This window comes from Festucalex cinctus, chromosome 16 (genome assembly GCF_051991245.1).
Source record: "Festucalex cinctus isolate MCC-2025b chromosome 16, RoL_Fcin_1.0, whole genome shotgun sequence".
Lineage (NCBI taxonomy): Eukaryota > Metazoa > Chordata > Actinopteri > Syngnathiformes > Syngnathidae > Festucalex > Festucalex cinctus.
In genome coordinates, this window is record NC_135426.1 from 14,872,304 (window position 1) to 14,890,245 (window position 17,942).

Here is a 17,942-nt window from a genome sequence, read left to right on the forward strand (position 1 = left end):
CCTGGGTCTCTCAACGATTCTCGTTCGAACGTGTAAAAATAATAATAATAATAAAATAAATAAATAAATAAATAAATAAATAAATAAATAAATAAATAAATAAATAAACTCCCTTTTTTTTTTTTTTTTTTTTTTTCTTTTTTTTTTTACTGGCGGGAATGGGCTTCCATAGTTTTATGGTTGCAATTCACTGTGATTATGTTTGTCATCAGATTGCAACAGTTGTTCAATAAAGTTTTTTTTTATTTTTTATTACGACAACCGGAACCATAAAAAAATATAAGTTCACCGTTTTGTTCTATTGTTAGAAATAAAGTTGTACATAAAAAAAAACTGTCTTCCGATTCGTCTTTTACGACACTACTTTTGATGTGCCGTAAAGTAATTTTCAAATGTGTAGTTCTAGTGGAAGACTCGTGGTACGCTCTGTCCGAGACAAAAAACTACAAGGCGTCTTTCTTGCTTTCCGCTCAGTCCACGCACACCTTTTGATACAGGAAGCTAATGCAACTCACGCATTGAAGGTTACAGAATTCCCGTTTGTAATATATGCAGTGAACCGGTAAGTTAACTATTGAAACTCTTGAGTCTATTCGATTTGTGACACCATAAAATGAATGCCATGAATTGTCGATGGTTAGTGTATGCTTACTGTATATGTAGTTACAATCCGGCAGGCATGCATGCAGTGCATGCTGCACTTTTTTGAAAGTGTGGAAACTGTTATTTTACTCCTATAAATCTGTTATTATAGTGCCACGGCGACTCTGTAAACGGTTAACCTGGATGCTTTAACATTCTAGTTACTTATCTGCAAAATAATAAGAACATAATTTTGGTCTGTCTTACAGTTTCCATAATGCCACGCATTGAGAGTGACATCAAGCTGGATTTTAAAGATGTGCTCCTCCGGCCCAAGCGCAGCACTCTCAAATCAAGGAGTGAGGTAGACATAATATCTATCTGTGTCAAATGATAAATTAATGATGATTAAATCATTGGAGATCATTGGTGACCCACTGTCTACCTAGGTGGACCTGCTGAGGAGCTTCACCTTCAGGAACTCAAAGGGCAGCTACACAGGAATCCCCATCATTGCAGCTAACATGGACACTGTGGGCACCTTTGAGATGGCGAGGGCTTTGAACAATGTAGGCAATGCGTCCTGATGGGAAAAAGAACCTCTTTGCACGACGAGCAATCAGTTCATCTGTTCTCTTCCGCTAGTTCACTGTCTTCACCGCGGTCCACAAGCATTATTCTGTGGACGACTGGCGGGAGTTTGCGGTCAGTTACCCAGAATGCCTTGAGGTACTTGTCACATTATTTATTTGCTCCTATAAAGGGATGGTAAATTGTCACGGGAAGTTAAGATGGGCGTGTTGTCTCGACTTTTTCCCTCTAGAACGTTGCAGTCAGCACGGGCACTGGCGAGGCCGACTTCCATAAGATATCCGCCATCTTGGCCGCTGTGCCGAAGCTGCGGTACATCTGCGTGGACGTGGCAAATGGCTACTCTGAGCATTTTGTGCACTTTGTCAAGGATGTGCGGCAGAAGTTCCCCTCACACACAATAATGGTCAGACTTTTATTTATTTACTTTTGAGCTAAACTTAATTCTAACCAGCAATGTTTTCCCGCATATTTTCAGGCAGGAAATGTGGTGACAGGAGAGATGGTGGAGGAGCTGATCTTGGCCGGTGCGGACATCATTAAAGTGGGCATCGGACCAGGTGATCTCAGCAAATGTCATTTTTCATTCAGCTTTTTACAACGAGTCCTTCCTATTGGCGTGGCTTTTGGACCTATACAGCCCAAAGCTATGTAGAATTGGAAAAAAACCCCATCTCAAATCAACTCCAAACAGCTTAATATTCTTTTCCAAAAGGCAGAGGTGACAAATCCAGGTCCAGAAAGTAAAAACCCTGACACAGTTTGGCTTTAGCCGCAGCTAGCTAGCGCCCTAACTAGCTCCCATGGTGCTTGTTACCTTTTAGGGAGCTAGCTAGCTAGCTAGCTAGCATCAGGGGCTAAAGCCAAACTGTGGGAAGGTTTATACTTTCTAGACAAACGGGTGTCTTTTTTTTCATTATGGTGAATAGGTTTAGTTCTGTTCTACAGAAAAAATTATGCGAATTAGCAAATTGGCGAGGGATGACTATATATTCGGTGTTAATTCATGATTTTTTATTTTTATTTTTACATACCATGTAGTTCTATTTTTTGTTGTTTTCAACAGGCTCCGTGTGCACTACTCGCAAGAAGACCGGCGTGGGGTACCCTCAGCTTAGCGCGGTGATCGAGTGTGCAGACGCGGCCCACGGACTGAATGGTCACATCATCTCTGTGAGCCTTGATTGTGAATTAATGCTTGACATTTTTTGTAGCGTGGGTTTGACAACATTTTTGGATTCAGGGAGGATTTTATTCATAGAGCCACTGATTATACTAACACCATTTAAAAATAGGTACAGTGTATACCCCAAAAATTTTCAGCAATGAAAAAGTTTCTCATTTTTTACAAAAAAGTCTGAGTTTTTTTTTTTTTTTTTTTTAATGCTATGAGACTAATGCTATTTTTCCAAGAAAAAAAGTAACCATAAGCAGAATAAAGACCATACCATTTTAGCAGTCATATTTTTCGAAGAAAAAAAAAAAAAAAAAAAAAGATTAAAAATCTAATTCACATTTCCCATTGTGATGTTTGACAATGATATTACAGTAAAATAACAAGAAGGAAATAAATTCATATTTGAACACATAAATAAAAAATACTTTATTCTTGTAATAATAATAAGTAATATTATTCTGTGGGGGAAAAAAACTATCTTGACTCAACTTTTTCTGGTGACTATTTTTTGTAAGACTGACTAGCAGCTAGGGCTGAACGATTCTGAAAAATATTTTAAGTGCCCCCCCCCCCCCTCAATATCGCAATTGCGATTTTAATATGTGTTTTGTTTTGTTTTTTTATGATAATACAGATTAATGTATTGTTTGTGTTTACAAAAAAAATACATGGAGGAAAATCACATAATAAATAGCAGGCACAATATTGAGGGGGAAAAAAAATTGCAATTAGATTATTTTTCTAAATCGAACCACTGGCTTATAGGAATGCTATTTCTCACACAGGACGGGGGATGCACTTGCCCAGGAGATGTCTCAAAGGCTTTCGGTGAGTCTGAAAATGGATGCGATGCATTGAAGAGTTCTTTATTTATTTGTTTATTTACGAATGTGATGTCTCTCTCTCAGGTGCCGGGGCGGACTTCGTGATGCTGGGCGGCATGCTGGCGGGCCACTCTGAAAGCGGTGGCGAGACCATCGAAAAGCAGGGCAAGAAGTACAAGCTGTTCTATGGCATGAGCTCCGAAGTGGCCATGAAAAAACACACCGGCATCCTGGCTGAGTACAGGTCAGTCCCAATCCGTTATCGGAATTTGATTCTGCCAAATGTCGGAATCGGCATCACACAGTACTAGTTTGTGTTCAAATTCTACATAAGTAGTGCGACAATGTATTTGTTACCTAAATTTCTTACTCCATTATTGCCTCTCTTTTAGAGCATCTGAGGGCAAGACTGTCGAGGTGCCTTTCAAAGGTCCTGTGGAGGCGACGATGCGAGACATCCTGGGCGGGGTGCGCTCCACGTGCACCTACGTGGGGGCGGCCAAGCTGAAGGAGCTGAGCCGCAGGACCACCTTCATCAGGGTCACCCAGCAGCTCAACACCGTCTTCGGCAACGACGGCTGAAACCCCGACAGAGCCTTCAACACTGCTTGTAGTACGCATGCAGTCACACAGCCATTCCTACTGTTACTCCTATGTGACGCAATAACGGTTCAATTTTTTACTTTTATTTTTTGGAGCTGAAGGTTAAGTTTTAACATCTTGTTTGTTAAAATAGTATTTCCCAACTTTTATTGAGATAAGGCACATATTTTACACTGGAAAAAAAATCTCATGGCACAACACCCGTCAAAAAAAATTATCCCCTGAAAATTACTTATCAGTGCCACGAGATGATGGTAAAACACTATTTTTGACTAAATGAAACTCCTTAACTCACTTCAATGTAGTTTATTGATACAGGACACCACAAGATGGCAGTAAAGCACTGTATTTTATTATTATTACTTTTTAATAAATTGAACTCCTCAACTCACTTCAACATAGTTCATTGACACCAAGCTGCTTCACAATGGTGGCAAAGTACTATTTTTGTCTGAGTAAAACTCCTTAACGCACTTCAATGTAGTTCATTGACACCATGACAACAAAAGTCATCAACTTACTTTAGCATAGGTCATTGACTCCAAGATGTCATAAAATGGGCGCCTAGCATGGTTTTCATCTAAATGAAACTCATTAATGCACTTCAACATCATTCCTTGACTCCAAGATGGCGCCAATGTAATACTTTTATTGCTTTGTATTGAGCACAAAACCAGAAAATGTTATTCACAAATTTAATTCAGTTGGAAGTCTGAGCTTCTCAAGTTGACCACAAAGCAAAAATTGGACCTGCTGCCATCTAGTGGATGAGTATGTAATTATACTTTCTGCCACTGTAGTATATGTCACTAGCATAGGTATAACAAAGTTATATTATTTATGGTGAATGAATTGTAATTTTTGGACCAATGACATGGTTAGGAATCACTGCATTTGAAAGCCTCGCTGTTATATGCAAGAAAACTGTTCTCTTCCGTTACAGAATGTTTATAATTATTATTATTATTATTTTTTGTAGTTTTTAACTGCGACCAATGCCAAAGTTTGATGTTTTTGTGATGTTCACTTTTAGGTCATGTTATTATACATTGTTGCCTTTAAAACAAGTGTCCCTTCACCATGTTTAAGTGAGGTCATGCAAGTGTCTGTTTTCACCCGTGTACAATTCAATACAGCTGTTCCACATCTGCGCGTGCCACTGTCTTTACTTGAGAGCGCTTGAAAACTTATGTTAGGTTCAGAGAAGATTACATACAGAAAATGGATGGACAATTGCTGATGATGCATATTTACAGAAATATTACAAAAAAAAAACGGCACAAGCTGCAACAAGAGTTTTGCACATGTACAAAATGCTCCTCCAACTATTCACTTAATTTAGATAACCCCTTTGCGGAGGTTGCCAAAGCTCCACACCCTCAATGACGCGGCGGATCAGAGAGGCGGAGGTGATGAGCAGGTGCCCGGCGGCATTGAGGAGAGCCGAAGCCACACGGAGAGCTTCTCTGCCAAAAAAAAGAACCAGAGGAACATCTGTAAATTATTTGTATTTTTCAAACACAAAATATATTTTCTTGTCTTATCTACCACTAATAAATTAACCTGGCGATAAATGTAAAAAAATAATAATAATAATAAGTTAATTTACCAATTAAATGGCTAAATGAGTTCAACAAATATTATAGGACTCCGCTTTTGGCTTTCTGCTCACCTGAGGACTTTCTTGGGGCCCAGACACTGGAAGTCGGCGCTCACCGAGTACAGGCCTTGAAAAGTAGCTTTCACACTCAGCGAGCCGAACAAATCCTTGGGGCTCATTTTGTAAAGGTCCACTGTGACGCTGGCAATGTCTTTTCCTGTCTTGGACTTGATCTTGTCTTGACATTGGGATGCAGCTGCACCCTGAAGTGATTTGAAACAGTTAGGAAGTGACATTCAAGATGAAAAGATACACAGTTGTATTATTACGATATAGCCACAGTGGCCAGGGCAATCTTCCTTGAAGAAATAATAATAATACAGCAAGTCAGGGCTTGAAATGAATTCAAATTGACATTGCAATGTAGTAAAATGTAATTTTCAAATCGCTATGGCTGCAATTTGGGTTAAAAAAAACAAAAACATTTAGGTTGCTCTACCGTATTATTAATTTAGATTAGTCCAATGCAAATACATCCACTTGTTCAGATATTGTTTCGTGAAACCTGAAAAGTCAAAGTGAGAGCAAACGTCACAAAAGCCAACCAGTGCGTCCACCCTCATTTCACATGGTTTTCCTTGTAAGAGAAGCATAATACCAGTTGGTGGCAGTAATGCACCATTAAGCTGGTTTGACAACCACATATGGTTGCTGTCTTGTCATATGCAAAAAAATGACATCGGAACTGAAGTCGCTTAACACTTTTCAGAAAAAAAAAGTGTCGCAACATAGATGCATCGCTTAATTGGCAGCACTGATTGTGCTTATGCCAGCTAGCTCCTGTGTTTGGACAGCCATTTTGTTAGTGCAAGCAACAAGTCAGTGAAGGTCCACCTAAAATATCTTAAAGCAGAAGACAACCCAAATATTTTCTTTACAATAATATGTTGTACGTGCCCTATTAGCCTAAACACAACATTCAGATTTATATTGTGTTTGTGGAATATGAGTTAAGCAGAAAAGTCCACCCGTTTTTTTTGTTTGTTTTTTTTCATCTTGGGGCTTGCGGTCATTTTGCCACTTGCTGCAGACTTAAGATGGAGTTATGTCGAATATTTATGAATGAAGAAGCTATCTAGTTTTATACTGAGTAAATTGTGTTTTGCCATTCAGAGTGACGTCACATTGTAGTCCACCGGCGAAGTCGGGGTCCTTTTTTTCTTCTGACTTCGCAAGTGGAATTTCCGAGTTCAAGGGGGCACACTTCCTGGTTTGAACTCGGAAAAGTCCGACTTCCGACCATCCTCGAACGCAGCATACGAACACAGGTGAGCTGTGATTGGTGGTTTTCAGCTTCAGAAAGCATGTGAGCCATGATTGGATGTTACCTGATCTATGAGCAACTGTGATGTCATCTTCAGTCGACAGCAAGTGGCAAAATGGCCGCCCCCTGACATGGATAAATATTTTGCTGCTCATATTCCACAAAGGCAATATTTATCAGAATACCGTGTTTAGGCTAGTGTGGCTACATAGAACATATTAATTACATTTTGGGGTTGATTTCTCTTAGCAGAAAAAATAAACAAAATTCACTAATCGTAAAATTCCAGTACTGATGGCGGTCGCCACGTCTGTCCGGGCTCAAGGGCCACGATGGCGGCGTTGTCCGGCAGAGTTGCCAGGAAGTCATCCGAGTCCACCTCCGTCCCGTCTTCCTCGCAGACCAGGGACACCAGGGAAACCAGCGACAGCGCCCGACAGACCTGGACCAAAACACAGAGTCACAAAAAAAAAACACAATGACACTGAAACTACCAGGAAAATCACCCTCTCTTTCAGTTCCTCCAAAGTCCCTGCTGTGATGCCCTTCTTGGCCTCCCGGTTGTGACTGCGCACCCTGAACGGACGCTGGGGCGGGGACCACACCCGCTTGGTTACTGACCTGAGGATAAAGAGAGAGAAAACAAAATCTTGAGCTCCATCACAAAGGGGTGGGATTTTTTTCCCCCCATAAATTTAGGAAAAGTTCTCAGTAAATTTTCCTGGTAAATTAAGTTGGAGAATTTTGAAAGCACCGCATTCAAAATTGGTAATGTGAAAATTCCTTGAATGTTGCAATTTCACCACAATTTTTTTTTTTTTTTTTTTTGACTTACTTGATCAATGACGACGTCGTGTCCATTCTGGCTGAATCTGTGACTAACAATAACAATGTCAGCTTTCCTTTGAGTAGGGCAGCCTGGACTTTGCTCCACAAGTGGTGACCATCCAGATACAGCAACATGAAGGCAAAGTTCATCCAGATTGTGTATGCAATGTAATGATATCAACAGACTCCCAGGAAAGCACTATTATTTTAAATCATCTTAAATACTTTGTCACTCTTTCAGGTATCTGAAGTTGGGTTTTTCTAACCACTTGCTACTTTTGCTCCCCACATTTGAAAACTGATCTGAACTTTTCTACTTTTTAGTTGTCAAAATGGGGTTCTTCCCCACCCTATTTAAAAACACAGAAAGCTGTAAATAGAGATAATTAACTAGAATTGCCTAAAAAACACCAGTAGGCCTATAGGTAAGTTTTTTTTTCCCAGGTGTTATCACTAGCTTGACCTTTTTTTTTTTTTTTTTTTTGGGTACTTTTTCAGTCTGTTCCTTTTTTTGTTTGTTTGTTTTGTTTTAGTTACATGTATTTTTATTTTTTTTTAACTCACTCACTTACACAAACTTACATCACGTAAGCTTTAGTGACATGGATTTAGCAGCTGTTAAAGTCGGAAACGTGCAACCATGCGTCACATCCGGAAAAGATGTAGGTGCGTTTGTTTATGAAAATGTATTTCTCGAGTGAGCGGGGCTCGTCAGGCGAACGATATTTCCATTCATCCGGTTTAAGCACCGCCTGCGCAGTATGTGCGGTAAGTCAAAGGTTGGTCACTTAACTGAAGGCGGGAGTGCAAGAAACGTCAGCGGAACTTTTTGGTACAAGTGTTGTCAGAATCGTGGCACAACTGGCAAATAAGCAACCCTAGATGCTCCTTGTGTTTGTTAAAAACAAAAACAAAAAACATCAGTTCGACATTTGGATGTTGCACAAGTAAGCGTGTTGTTTTTTTAACTTAAGGAGTGTTTGGGCAGTTGCTAAGCTAGCCGTTAACATACGTTGACTCGAATAATGGCGTCAAGAAAACCAAACGACATGTTTGTTGGTGAGTAACTTAACCTAGCTTTAAATGAATTCTGTTTTTATCTATCCCAGGGCAGCGGATGTTTCGCCATTTGCTCTCGGTTGAAAATGACATAACAGTTGCTCAGGGCTCAGATACCAACCAGTCACGGCTCAGGTTGCGATCGTCCCATGATCAAACTCAGGAAACAAGTGACCCAAGATTGGTCGTTAATAAAAACGTAAATCTTTTTTTGTTCCTAGACCTTTGTAGTGTGTTAGTGTTGTCCGAATTCGGTTCTCGAGGGCTGGATTCCTGCAGGTTTTGGATGTTTCTCTTCTCCAACACACCTGATGCTCATCAGCAAGCTCTGCATAAACCTGACAACGATCCTGTTCATTGGAAACAGGTACGTTAGAGCAGGGAAATGTCCAAAACTTGCAGGATGCGGACCGAGTTTGGAAACCACTGATGTACTATATCCGATGTGCATGGTATTGAGTACAAGATATGTAAGATTCTACTCTGGTTGTGGAGAAAGTTAAACTGACTGAACACCTTTTACATTTAAATTGGCACCATGTATTACTGTTATTTGCAGACAGTAAACAAATACTGAACCCCCAGTTGCTCCTGATGCTACATCATCAGTAGGTGAATGAGTAGTCGAATGTAAAGTGCTTTGAGGGCCTTGTAAGTAGGTGGAAAAGCTCGATATAAATGAAGTACCATTTACTTTACATATATATGTGTTGAGAACATGTAATCAGTCTTTAGGTTTCTCATTGCCATTCTGTTATCCCATCTACCCAGGTGTCAGTCTCCCCTTCGCCACCTTGCAGCAGCTGGCTCCGCCCATGCGCTTACTGTCTGCTGCCCTCTGGAAGGTCATGAAGCAGCGGGATGTGGCGCAATACGGGGTCCTGGCAGAATTTGTAGAGTCCACTTGTGACACGGTGCCGGGCTTGCTCACCTCGAGGCACCTGGCCAAGGTTTCATTGGGGCTGAGAGCGCGGGTGGGTATCTTTTTATGAGCTTGCATGTCAGTAGTTTATCTTCAGGAAAGTGCATCAGTTGTTTGTGTTTCTTTTAGCAAAACACAACCTAAATAGTTCATCTACATTTTAAGGAAGTGGTGTCTCTGAAACCCTGCCTGACTATAAATTCTATATCGCTTTGCCTCCTTTCTAGCTAATTTTAGAGCTCGTGCGCATCCCACAACCTGATGCTCGCCTCATCAGGACACACCTGAGAAAGTTCGGTATTCCTTCAGGCCCGTCCACCTCTTCAGCTCCTAATCTGGTGGGTGCACTCGTGTGATTTCTTTTGTCTGATCTAAGCTCAACCATAATTTGTCCCCGCAGAAGACGGACATCAAGGTGCAAGAATCAGTCAAGAGCTTCCACACATTAATCCACAATATACTCGCCGACCCAGTCGCCAAAGAGGATTTTTTCCAGGCGAGTACTTCTTGACCCTGTCACACATAAAACATATATATATATATATATTTTTAAATTTATTTAAAAAAAAACGTTTTATGTATGTAATCTTGCTATCCATATTTTCAGTTATAGTGGACTGGTCTATAATGCACAGTTTTACTGAATTTCTTACTGACAGGAAGAGTTTCTTGAAGACTTCGGTCCTTTGTATGAGCAGGCGTTGGAGAAGCTTTTGTGGGAATTTCTGGTTCGATTGGATCAACTGCTCCCAGTACCCAGCCTTTCCCAGGTAAGGGAGAGCAACTCTACAAAGCAGCCGACACAGTCGTCTGTATTGAAGAACGTCTGTGGGTCGCTACGCAGACAGTGTCCTGGCTCAGTGAGACCCCTGCTGTTTTGGAAGAGTGCGCCCATGCCGCCACCCAGCCCCAGCTCCTGAAAATTTTGCTCGACCATCAAGCTTGTCTCGGGCACCTCGATCCTGCAGGTAAACATTATTATTTGGTATTGTTTCAAGGAGAAATGTGAATTTGTGACATTTTCCAATAACGTCCTAAGGACCAAAAGTGCCAACCTTAAATAAATAAATACACCATTAAATAATTAAATAAGTGTAATTAATTAATTAAATGTGTCATTTATTAATTAAATGTGTCAATTAATTAAATCCCCTATGATTATTTCTTGATTTATTTATTTAATTATTTCTTGGTCACTGTGTTGCAGTGTTTCTTGAATTTATTTTATCTGTCTAACTCGCCCATCTAAGTTTGGTGGGCAGGTCCGAACACCTGATTGGTCTGGTGTTCTGCTCACCAAGTCAAGGCAAATCCATTTCAGAATAGTCCATTGATGCGGAGTGAGTAGCTAGTAAACACAATTGATAGGCTGGGTGGCGCTATTCGTTTCCATTAGACTCAGATTTAAGCTTTCATGAGGTGCTTTTTGAGACGTGTTGAAATGGAAGTACTTCGCAAAAGTGTAATGGAAACACTTTTTTTTTTTTTTTTTTTTGCCTTCGCATTTCCTGTAGTCATGTGACTCCGCCCCGGTCACGGAGAAAAGGAAGTAGGAAGTACAGGGTCACTCGTGTTGTGTTGTGACCTTTTTAAATATCGCCAACCTTCCCACAATATCGTGATAATAATCGTATTGTGAGCTTCATATTGTGATATCGTATCGTGACGTTTGGATATCGTTACATCCCTATTTAAATAGTTGCAAACTTTCTTGTTCTTGTTCCTTCGCATTGGTCAGACGGTTCATGGCGTCCCTTTCTGCAAAATGGGGCCCCCATGGTGGATGGATGGGGCCCTATTTACAGTGTTCTGCTTTTAGGACAGGTGGCTCTGATTGGAACTCGCTTAGGGTCTCATATTGACCAAAAAAGGGTATCAAACAGAAAAAGTGTTTTTTGGCAAAGGAAAAGGCACTCAATAAATTTGAACTTAATGCAAAATATAAATTAATATTTAAATGGAATGTGATGCTGCTCCTCCTGGTGTGGACACCTTGGCCACCAGCGGGAAATTTACAACAAATAAACATGGAGACGCATTTTGTCATTAAGCCACAATATTCTTCGCAGAGGATAAAGAATATATGCATGTGAGTATTTTATCATCCATTAAATTATCTTAAAATATCAGTTTCTTAAAGGGATACAATGCGGTGACACTGATGCTATTTGTTAGCATTTCACATTTTTTTTTGTTAGTGTTAAGCTAAATGGACTGTGGTGGTTATAAATAATGTATAAACAAGCTTGTACTGTATAAGCGTTGAAGCTGGAATTTCTGTCTAAGGTGCACCAACAAAGGATTAGAATATGGAATACATTTTCATTATGGAGTCGGTGGGGTGTAGTGTGTTCCATCTTGGAATAAGGCTTCTGATGTAACAAAATGCGGAAAAAGTAAAAATCACTGCCGATACCTTCTGGGTTCACTGTATTGTTTTTTTTTTTTTTTTTTTTTATTCTTTAACTCAGCATCCCTCCCACCAAACTTGGGAGACTCCATCTTGACGACCCTGTCTTTGCCCCTCTCCGGAAAAGTGTCCTCAAATCCGCAACAAGGTCCCAGTTCGCCCTCTTCCGGGAATCACACCAAGCGGAGGCGAGACAAAACGGCATCCGTCGCCCCCGCGATCACTCCGATAACCGACAATGATGATGCACCGGCAATGAAGAGATCCAAACACGATGGCGGCAGGCTAACAAGGCTGAAGGCGAGGAGCGGCCTCGCAGAGCCCGAGCAAGCAGACGGCAATCTGGAAACAATAAGGACGCAAAACTATTGCCCCGCCGTGGCGGCCTGTCTGCACCGCCAACCCAGAGTCGTGATCCGAAAACTGCAGAGGTCCGAGCTACGTCGAGGAGGAACGTCTTTCTACAGGCCGACGATTAACGACGATAAAGAGTAAGCAACCAGTATTGACGCATGTATTCCCGGTACAGGGGATCCGATTGATGTTCTGCATCTCGACTGACAGACTGTACTGTATGTAAAATATTTTGAAATAATATTACGGTTGAGTTGAAATAAGTGTTGTGGTGTATTATGGTTCAAAGCAGTTGTTCTCAAACTCCATGTAAAAAGTCCAATGCCACCTGAATGAGCAAATCTAAAATACAGTCGTGTAGTAGGTCATGAGAATAATATTGCAAGCATTAACAGTCAGCCTAAATATAGGAGGGAGAAAAAAAGTTAACTGAACTGTAGTTGGGCACTAGAACCACACTGTGAGAAGCACTGGTTTAAATGATTATTGTAATGTAGACAATTGTCACACAAACATTTTTTTAGACATGGTCATGGTCATTTTTAAAGGCTTACTGTTCTTTTTTTTTTTTTTTTTTTTTAAAAAGCCTGTGATATGTTTCCTTTTTTGTAAGCATTGTCTTTCTTTCAACCAGTGATGGGAAAACGAGGTCAAGAAAGTAAAAATCCTGCCAGTTTGGCTTTAGCCACGGGTGCTTCTCATGACGACCTCGTTTACCTGCCAGAATTTTTACTTTCTGGACCTGGAATTCCCATGTTTTTTTTTTTTTTTTTTTTTTTTTTTTTTAAAGTCTTAGTATACATCAACCTTTTTAAGCCTTGTTATAACTAAAAAAACAAAACAAAACAAAAAAGCCTAACTATACATATTTTTAAGCCTGACCACCATTGTTCTATCTTAAGTTTTTAAACCTTGCTAATGCTATATATATTTGCACAAACGATCTTTTTGGAGCACGATGCATCTTGGTCCCAAGCACAATTACTGTTTAAACAATAAATGCATAATTTCTTCCAGCTTTGTCCCCTTGCATCCATTTTTAACCTCCAGTTATGTCACCGGTCAACTGACTCATTTTAAAGCATGTTTTAGGCTTAAAACATACCTCCAACTATTAAATAATGATCGCAAAGGTAAGTCAGTAGTGAGACACAGTTTTATTTCGTTTCACACACTTGTGGCTGAGGAATTGATAAGTGATTGTATATGAGCGATATCTAGGATTAACAGGTGTATTTTGCTTTTTGTGACCACTTAACAGGAATCGTCCCGCCAGAATAAGTGGAGGTGCCTTGTCTCCACTCCAGCAAAGAAGCACAGGTATATCATTTTTAAAACATTTGTAGATGAGGTAAACGGAAGAAGAGTTTGATTTTAATAATGAAAGAATCGTTTTTCCAAATGTAATTGGAATTTATAAGACTGATGATCACGTAAGCAATACGTTGCTTTACTAATTTCTGATTGGGTTTTGTCTGCGCGTTTGAAGGGGTGGTGAGCCCCGCTGGCGAAGACTACGTCGCTGATTCCGAGGACGAAGCCACAAAGAAGTTCAAGGAGAGGGTAAATAAAAACTTTCTCCACCGCCATCAGGCATCTCCTCCACGTTGAACCCTGATTTCCCCCCTCAACCCCCATCTTGTCTCCCTCAGTTGTTTATGAAGCGTTACTCCAAAACCAAACATGGCACGTATATCCCCACCCTGCGTGAATTCTGGAAGCCGGGCAACCGCGCCATGCTGCGTGATGGCAGATGAGGAAAATGTCTCTGATCGCTTAATTGTCACATGATCAATAATTAAACTGTAATTCTACATTATGCTTCTGAATAAATTCTGTTTGTGTTGATTTGCATGTTTTGGTAATGGCAAATGGCACTTGATTTATATAGCGCTTTTCCACCTTCAAGGCCCTCAAAGCGCTTTACATTTTTGACTACCCATTCACCTACTGATGACGCAGCATCAGGAGCAATTGGGGGTTCAGTATCTTGCTCAAGGATACTTCGACGTGGTCACAATGGCCTGGGATCGAACCCACAACCTCTGGGTTGGGAGACGACCACCATACCAGTGAGCCATGCCGCCCCATGGCTCGTGCTTTTTGTCCTGTGCTATTGAGCTATTTTTCCACATTACAGCCTTACTCCAAAATTGAATTTTTTTTTTCCCTGGAAATACTACACAAATTATTAATTTTCACTTAATGAACAAATATAAGCACGTGCATTCACGAGCTGCTGAAACTCGCGCAATCATGCGACATGGCCAGCCGACGACACTCATTCGCTGGCACCCACGTCACTCACCAGGTCAGGCTCTAAAACCGTACACACTCAGGGGCATATTCACTAAAGGTTTGTGTCGCCTTTGTACGGCGCTAACCGTTAAAAATGGAGCAATCCAGGAGCGCCTAATTCACTAAACACGAGCAGATGAGAAATCAGTCACTAAGTGCGCTGCCAACCAGATTGCGCCCCGGTGTTATTTGCATGTATGTAAATTGCATACATTTGACGCAAACTATGCCCACCCCAATGCAATTGAGACTCATTGATATACCGCGTCTAATTCACTAACTCCAGCGCCTATAGCCACACGGCGTTATAGTTTTAAAAAACGATCGCACCAATAATTTGTACTTCATCAATGAATGATGTCGTCGTCCTCTCTGCTCTGTACAGCTTAATGGCTCTATAAACGCTTACTCTCTCGGTCCAACCTCGCTTTCTTATGTCATATTTGTCGCAACTGGTACTATAACAACCATGTTCTTGGCGCAAATCCATTGCCATGTGTGGTAAATTGGGTGCAAATTTGCTCCAAGCTGTCAGTTTTGTGGGCGTGTTTGCGCCGGTATATGATTAAAGCAATATTCTTAGTGAATAGGTGGGTAACTGGGCGCAGACTGCGGGTGCATTTGTGATGCAATATTTCGCGCTATTACCGGACGCAGCGCATTCTTAGTGAATATACCCCTCAGTCACTAAGTCGAAGGTGAGAATGATGACCCCTAGTAGTCAAAAATGCCTGCACCTCACATAAATGTTTTGCAAAATCAACTTTTACCCGCTTAATGGGATAATCTGTAGACTACTCGATTCTTAGAAAATTCCATAGCTGCAGCAATACTGTGGATATTGAAATTACAAACAGCCAGCAGAATCCGGAACATGGTGTAAATATGTTATGGTTTTGCTGCTCAATGAATCACAGCCGACAGCCGATCCCCCCCGTCGCTGCGATGGTCTCTCCCGTGATGTATGAAGCCTCCTCTGTGCACAGGAAGGCGACCACTCCTCCGATTTCATCCGGTTTGCCAACTCTGGAGAAAATGAGGGAAAACGTGCACGTTCATGTGTCGAGATTCAGGTTTAATACATGAATGAGAGGTGAACCGTACCTTTTGATGCACATCTGCTTTTTGAAGTAGTCCACTATGTCGTCATTTTGCCACAACTAGGAAAAAAATAAAAATAGAATGTAAATGATTAAACTTTTTTTTTTTCCCCCACTCAAATTCATTTTTACTTTTTTGTGCCACGTCTCACCGGGGCACTGAAGTCGGTTTTGATGATGCCGGGGGCCACGCAGTTCACCCTGATGTTGCTCTGAGCCAGTTCGGGGGCCAGCGCCCGGGTGAGACTCACCAAGGCGGTTTTACTCACGCTGTACGAACCCAAGCCCTGCAGAAACCGCAACACCCGAAAAAAAAAAAGTGAATGCAAACTTGCAAACGTTGCTTACCGTCATCGATGTTGATCGTCTGACCTGCATTGGTTGGTAGGCAGCCAAGGATGACACAAACACAACGTTGCCCCCTCTAAAAGAAGCATTCGCACATTAAAAAAAGATTATTATTTTAACACATTACAGCATAAGGCTAAGATAACATTCGAACATTCCCACATCTATTTTTTTTCTATGTTGTAAATTTAAAAATACTAAAGGACAAATTGTTGCAAAACGGTCAAATGTTCTGACTGTAATTACTGTAATATCTTTATTTTTGTAAGCAGGGATGTTCCAATCAGGATTTTATTCTGCTGATTCTAATAAGATCATCGATGAGATTGGCCGATACCAATCACATGGTTTAGCTGCACATTTTTCAATTTTACAGCTGTTATTTTCATGATTTTTTTTTTCTAATATATTTTCTGTTTGTAACTCACCCCCTCTTTGTCATATGTGGCACCACCAACTTTGTCAGGAGGAAGGCTGCTTTTACATTTACGGACATAACCTGAAAATTATGAAATGTTAGTTAATTGGAGATTCCTTTTTCTTTAAAAAAAAAAAAAAAAAAAAAAAAGTCCATTCTGGAAGGAACCTTGTCCCAAACTTCCTCCGTGGTGTCCATGAGGTTTCCAAAGAAAGGGTTCGCTGCCGCATTGGACACCAGGATGTCAACGCCGCCACACTGATCCAGAGTCTGAATAAAATGCATGATAAGATTTACAGTGCATGTGGAAATGATTCACAGCGCTACAGTTTTTCCACCGTCTGAAGCAGCCTCTGTCGATCGCCTTCGTTCCCGACGTTACAGGTGGTCCCGGTGACCTGGATGTTCTGGCTCTGCAGCAAGGCCACGGCCTTATCCACGCCCGCCTGCCGCCTGCTGCTCACCACCACGTGGGCCCCCCTCTTGCCCAGAGCCCGGGCTGCGGCCAAGCCGATGCTGTCGGAAACGAGTTATGACGTCTGAGATGTCTGGGCTATTTTCTTTTTAAAGGCAAAACAAGATTCTTACCCAGCCGTCGAGGCTGTGACGATCGCCACTTTCCCAGCAAGGCTGCTCTGAGACATGTTTCTTTGTCCTGAGACAGGAGAGGTCCAAAGGCACCTGAAGGCAATCCTCAACATCACCTGTGGGGTCACAAACAGGGCATAGATGTTAAATCAACAGTGCAAGAATTTGCAAATAACTCTGCTTTAAAAAAGGTTTATAATTGCCTATAGAGGCCACAAAATGGTGTCAAAGTACGGTACTTTATTATTTTATTTTATTTTTTTATTTTTTTTTTTTAATCCAACTCAAAGTCAACTCCAACATAATTTTGTGATGACAAGATAGTGCCAAAGCACAATTTTTTTTTTATTTGGAATAAATTCATACAATTTCATGGCACAAATATTACAAGTTAGGTTGTAGGTCAGAGCTTCTAATGGAGTTTAGGCATGACTTCACACAACTGAGTGTAACTTAGTTCAGCAGTGGTGAGCCAAAGGGGGTTGTTGCCCTCTCAGCTTTGGTCGCTATTTCTTCCAAAAGTGGCTAGTTGTGCACACAAAAAAAAATCAATAAATTGAAAGATAGCCTTGGCAGTTGAGATATCTTATGACAATTAAATATAAACTACATGAATTGTAATTTAAATAAAATTTAAACACATTAATTGGAATAGTTTTGAAAAATAAGACCTTTAGACTCCTCGCACTCCGTGAACTGGAACTACAGTTCTTTTTCCGGGTTAAAAAAAAAAAAAAAACTTCCAAAATAAAAGTCTATAGGAGCTATCTGCCACAACTATACAAAATTAGACTTTTTATAAATTTATGTCGCCCATATATTCTGTTTAAATTTTGTTGATTATATTTGCAGTTCCCGGTTGTCTGATTTCCATCTATTTTTAATCGACCATTCAACGCAACTTAGCGGCAAGGAG

The 17,942-nt window shown here is 40.8% G+C and overlaps 4 protein-coding genes across 10 annotated transcripts; 2 read left to right on the forward strand and 2 right to left on the reverse strand.

Annotated features, from left to right (window-relative positions):
• Positions 1-401: 401 nt before the first annotated feature.
• gmpr2 (guanosine monophosphate reductase 2) lies at positions 402-4,927 on the forward strand. Its single transcript, XM_077498757.1, has 10 exons — positions 402-562; positions 852-946; positions 1,032-1,151; positions 1,228-1,311; positions 1,406-1,579; positions 1,652-1,733; positions 2,240-2,346; positions 3,136-3,178; positions 3,259-3,418; positions 3,567-4,927. Exons 2-10 carry the CDS (start codon positions 860-862, stop codon positions 3,754-3,756), a joined length of 1,047 nt encoding a protein of 348 aa, XP_077354883.1. The 5' UTR covers positions 402-562; positions 852-859; the 3' UTR covers positions 3,757-4,927.
• Positions 4,026-8,849, reverse strand: cideb (cell death inducing DFFA like effector b). 2 transcript variants are annotated; one of them, XM_077498760.1, is made up of 6 exons: positions 8,710-8,849; positions 7,537-7,579; positions 7,208-7,322; positions 6,994-7,143; positions 5,450-5,640; positions 4,026-5,243 (listed from the first exon to the last, which is right to left on the reverse strand). In XM_077498760.1, exons 2-6 carry the CDS (start codon positions 7,560-7,562, stop codon positions 5,111-5,113), a joined length of 615 nt encoding a protein of 204 aa, XP_077354886.1. In that variant the 5' UTR covers positions 7,563-7,579; positions 8,710-8,849; the 3' UTR covers positions 4,026-5,110. The 2 variants fall into 2 exon arrangements, with proteins under 2 accessions (XP_077354886.1, XP_077354885.1); XM_077498759.1 differs by lacking the exon at positions 8,710-8,849 and having other exon boundaries at positions 7,537-7,629.
• On the forward strand, positions 8,183-14,122 carry tinf2 (TERF1 (TRF1)-interacting nuclear factor 2). 6 transcript variants are annotated; one of them, XM_077498753.1, is made up of 12 exons: positions 8,307-8,476; positions 8,639-8,723; positions 8,810-8,955; positions 9,360-9,562; positions 9,738-9,848; positions 9,911-10,006; positions 10,209-10,280; positions 10,355-10,478; positions 11,982-12,411; positions 13,536-13,594; positions 13,764-13,837; positions 13,927-14,122. In XM_077498753.1, exons 4-12 carry the CDS (start codon positions 9,404-9,406, stop codon positions 14,029-14,031), a joined length of 1,230 nt encoding a protein of 409 aa, XP_077354879.1. In that variant the 5' UTR covers positions 8,307-8,476; positions 8,639-8,723; positions 8,810-8,955; positions 9,360-9,403; the 3' UTR covers positions 14,032-14,122. The 6 variants fall into 6 exon arrangements, with proteins under 6 accessions (XP_077354878.1, XP_077354877.1, XP_077354881.1 ...); XM_077498754.1 differs by having other exon boundaries at positions 8,639-8,955; XM_077498752.1 differs by lacking the exons at positions 8,307-8,476; positions 8,639-8,723; positions 8,810-8,955 and adding an exon at positions 8,183-8,297.
• Positions 13,413-17,753, reverse strand: dhrs4 (dehydrogenase/reductase (SDR family) member 4). The gene is made up of 9 exons (XM_077498758.1): positions 17,698-17,753; positions 17,027-17,142; positions 16,777-16,954; positions 16,607-16,708; positions 16,449-16,519; positions 16,045-16,096; positions 15,825-15,959; positions 15,677-15,732; positions 13,413-15,598 (listed from the first exon to the last, which is right to left on the reverse strand). The coding sequence occupies exons 2-9, from the start codon at positions 17,137-17,139 to the stop codon at positions 15,484-15,486; spliced, it is 822 nt and encodes a 273-aa protein (XP_077354884.1). The 5' UTR covers positions 17,140-17,142; positions 17,698-17,753; the 3' UTR covers positions 13,413-15,483.
• Between the last annotated feature and the right edge of the window lie 189 nt (positions 17,754-17,942).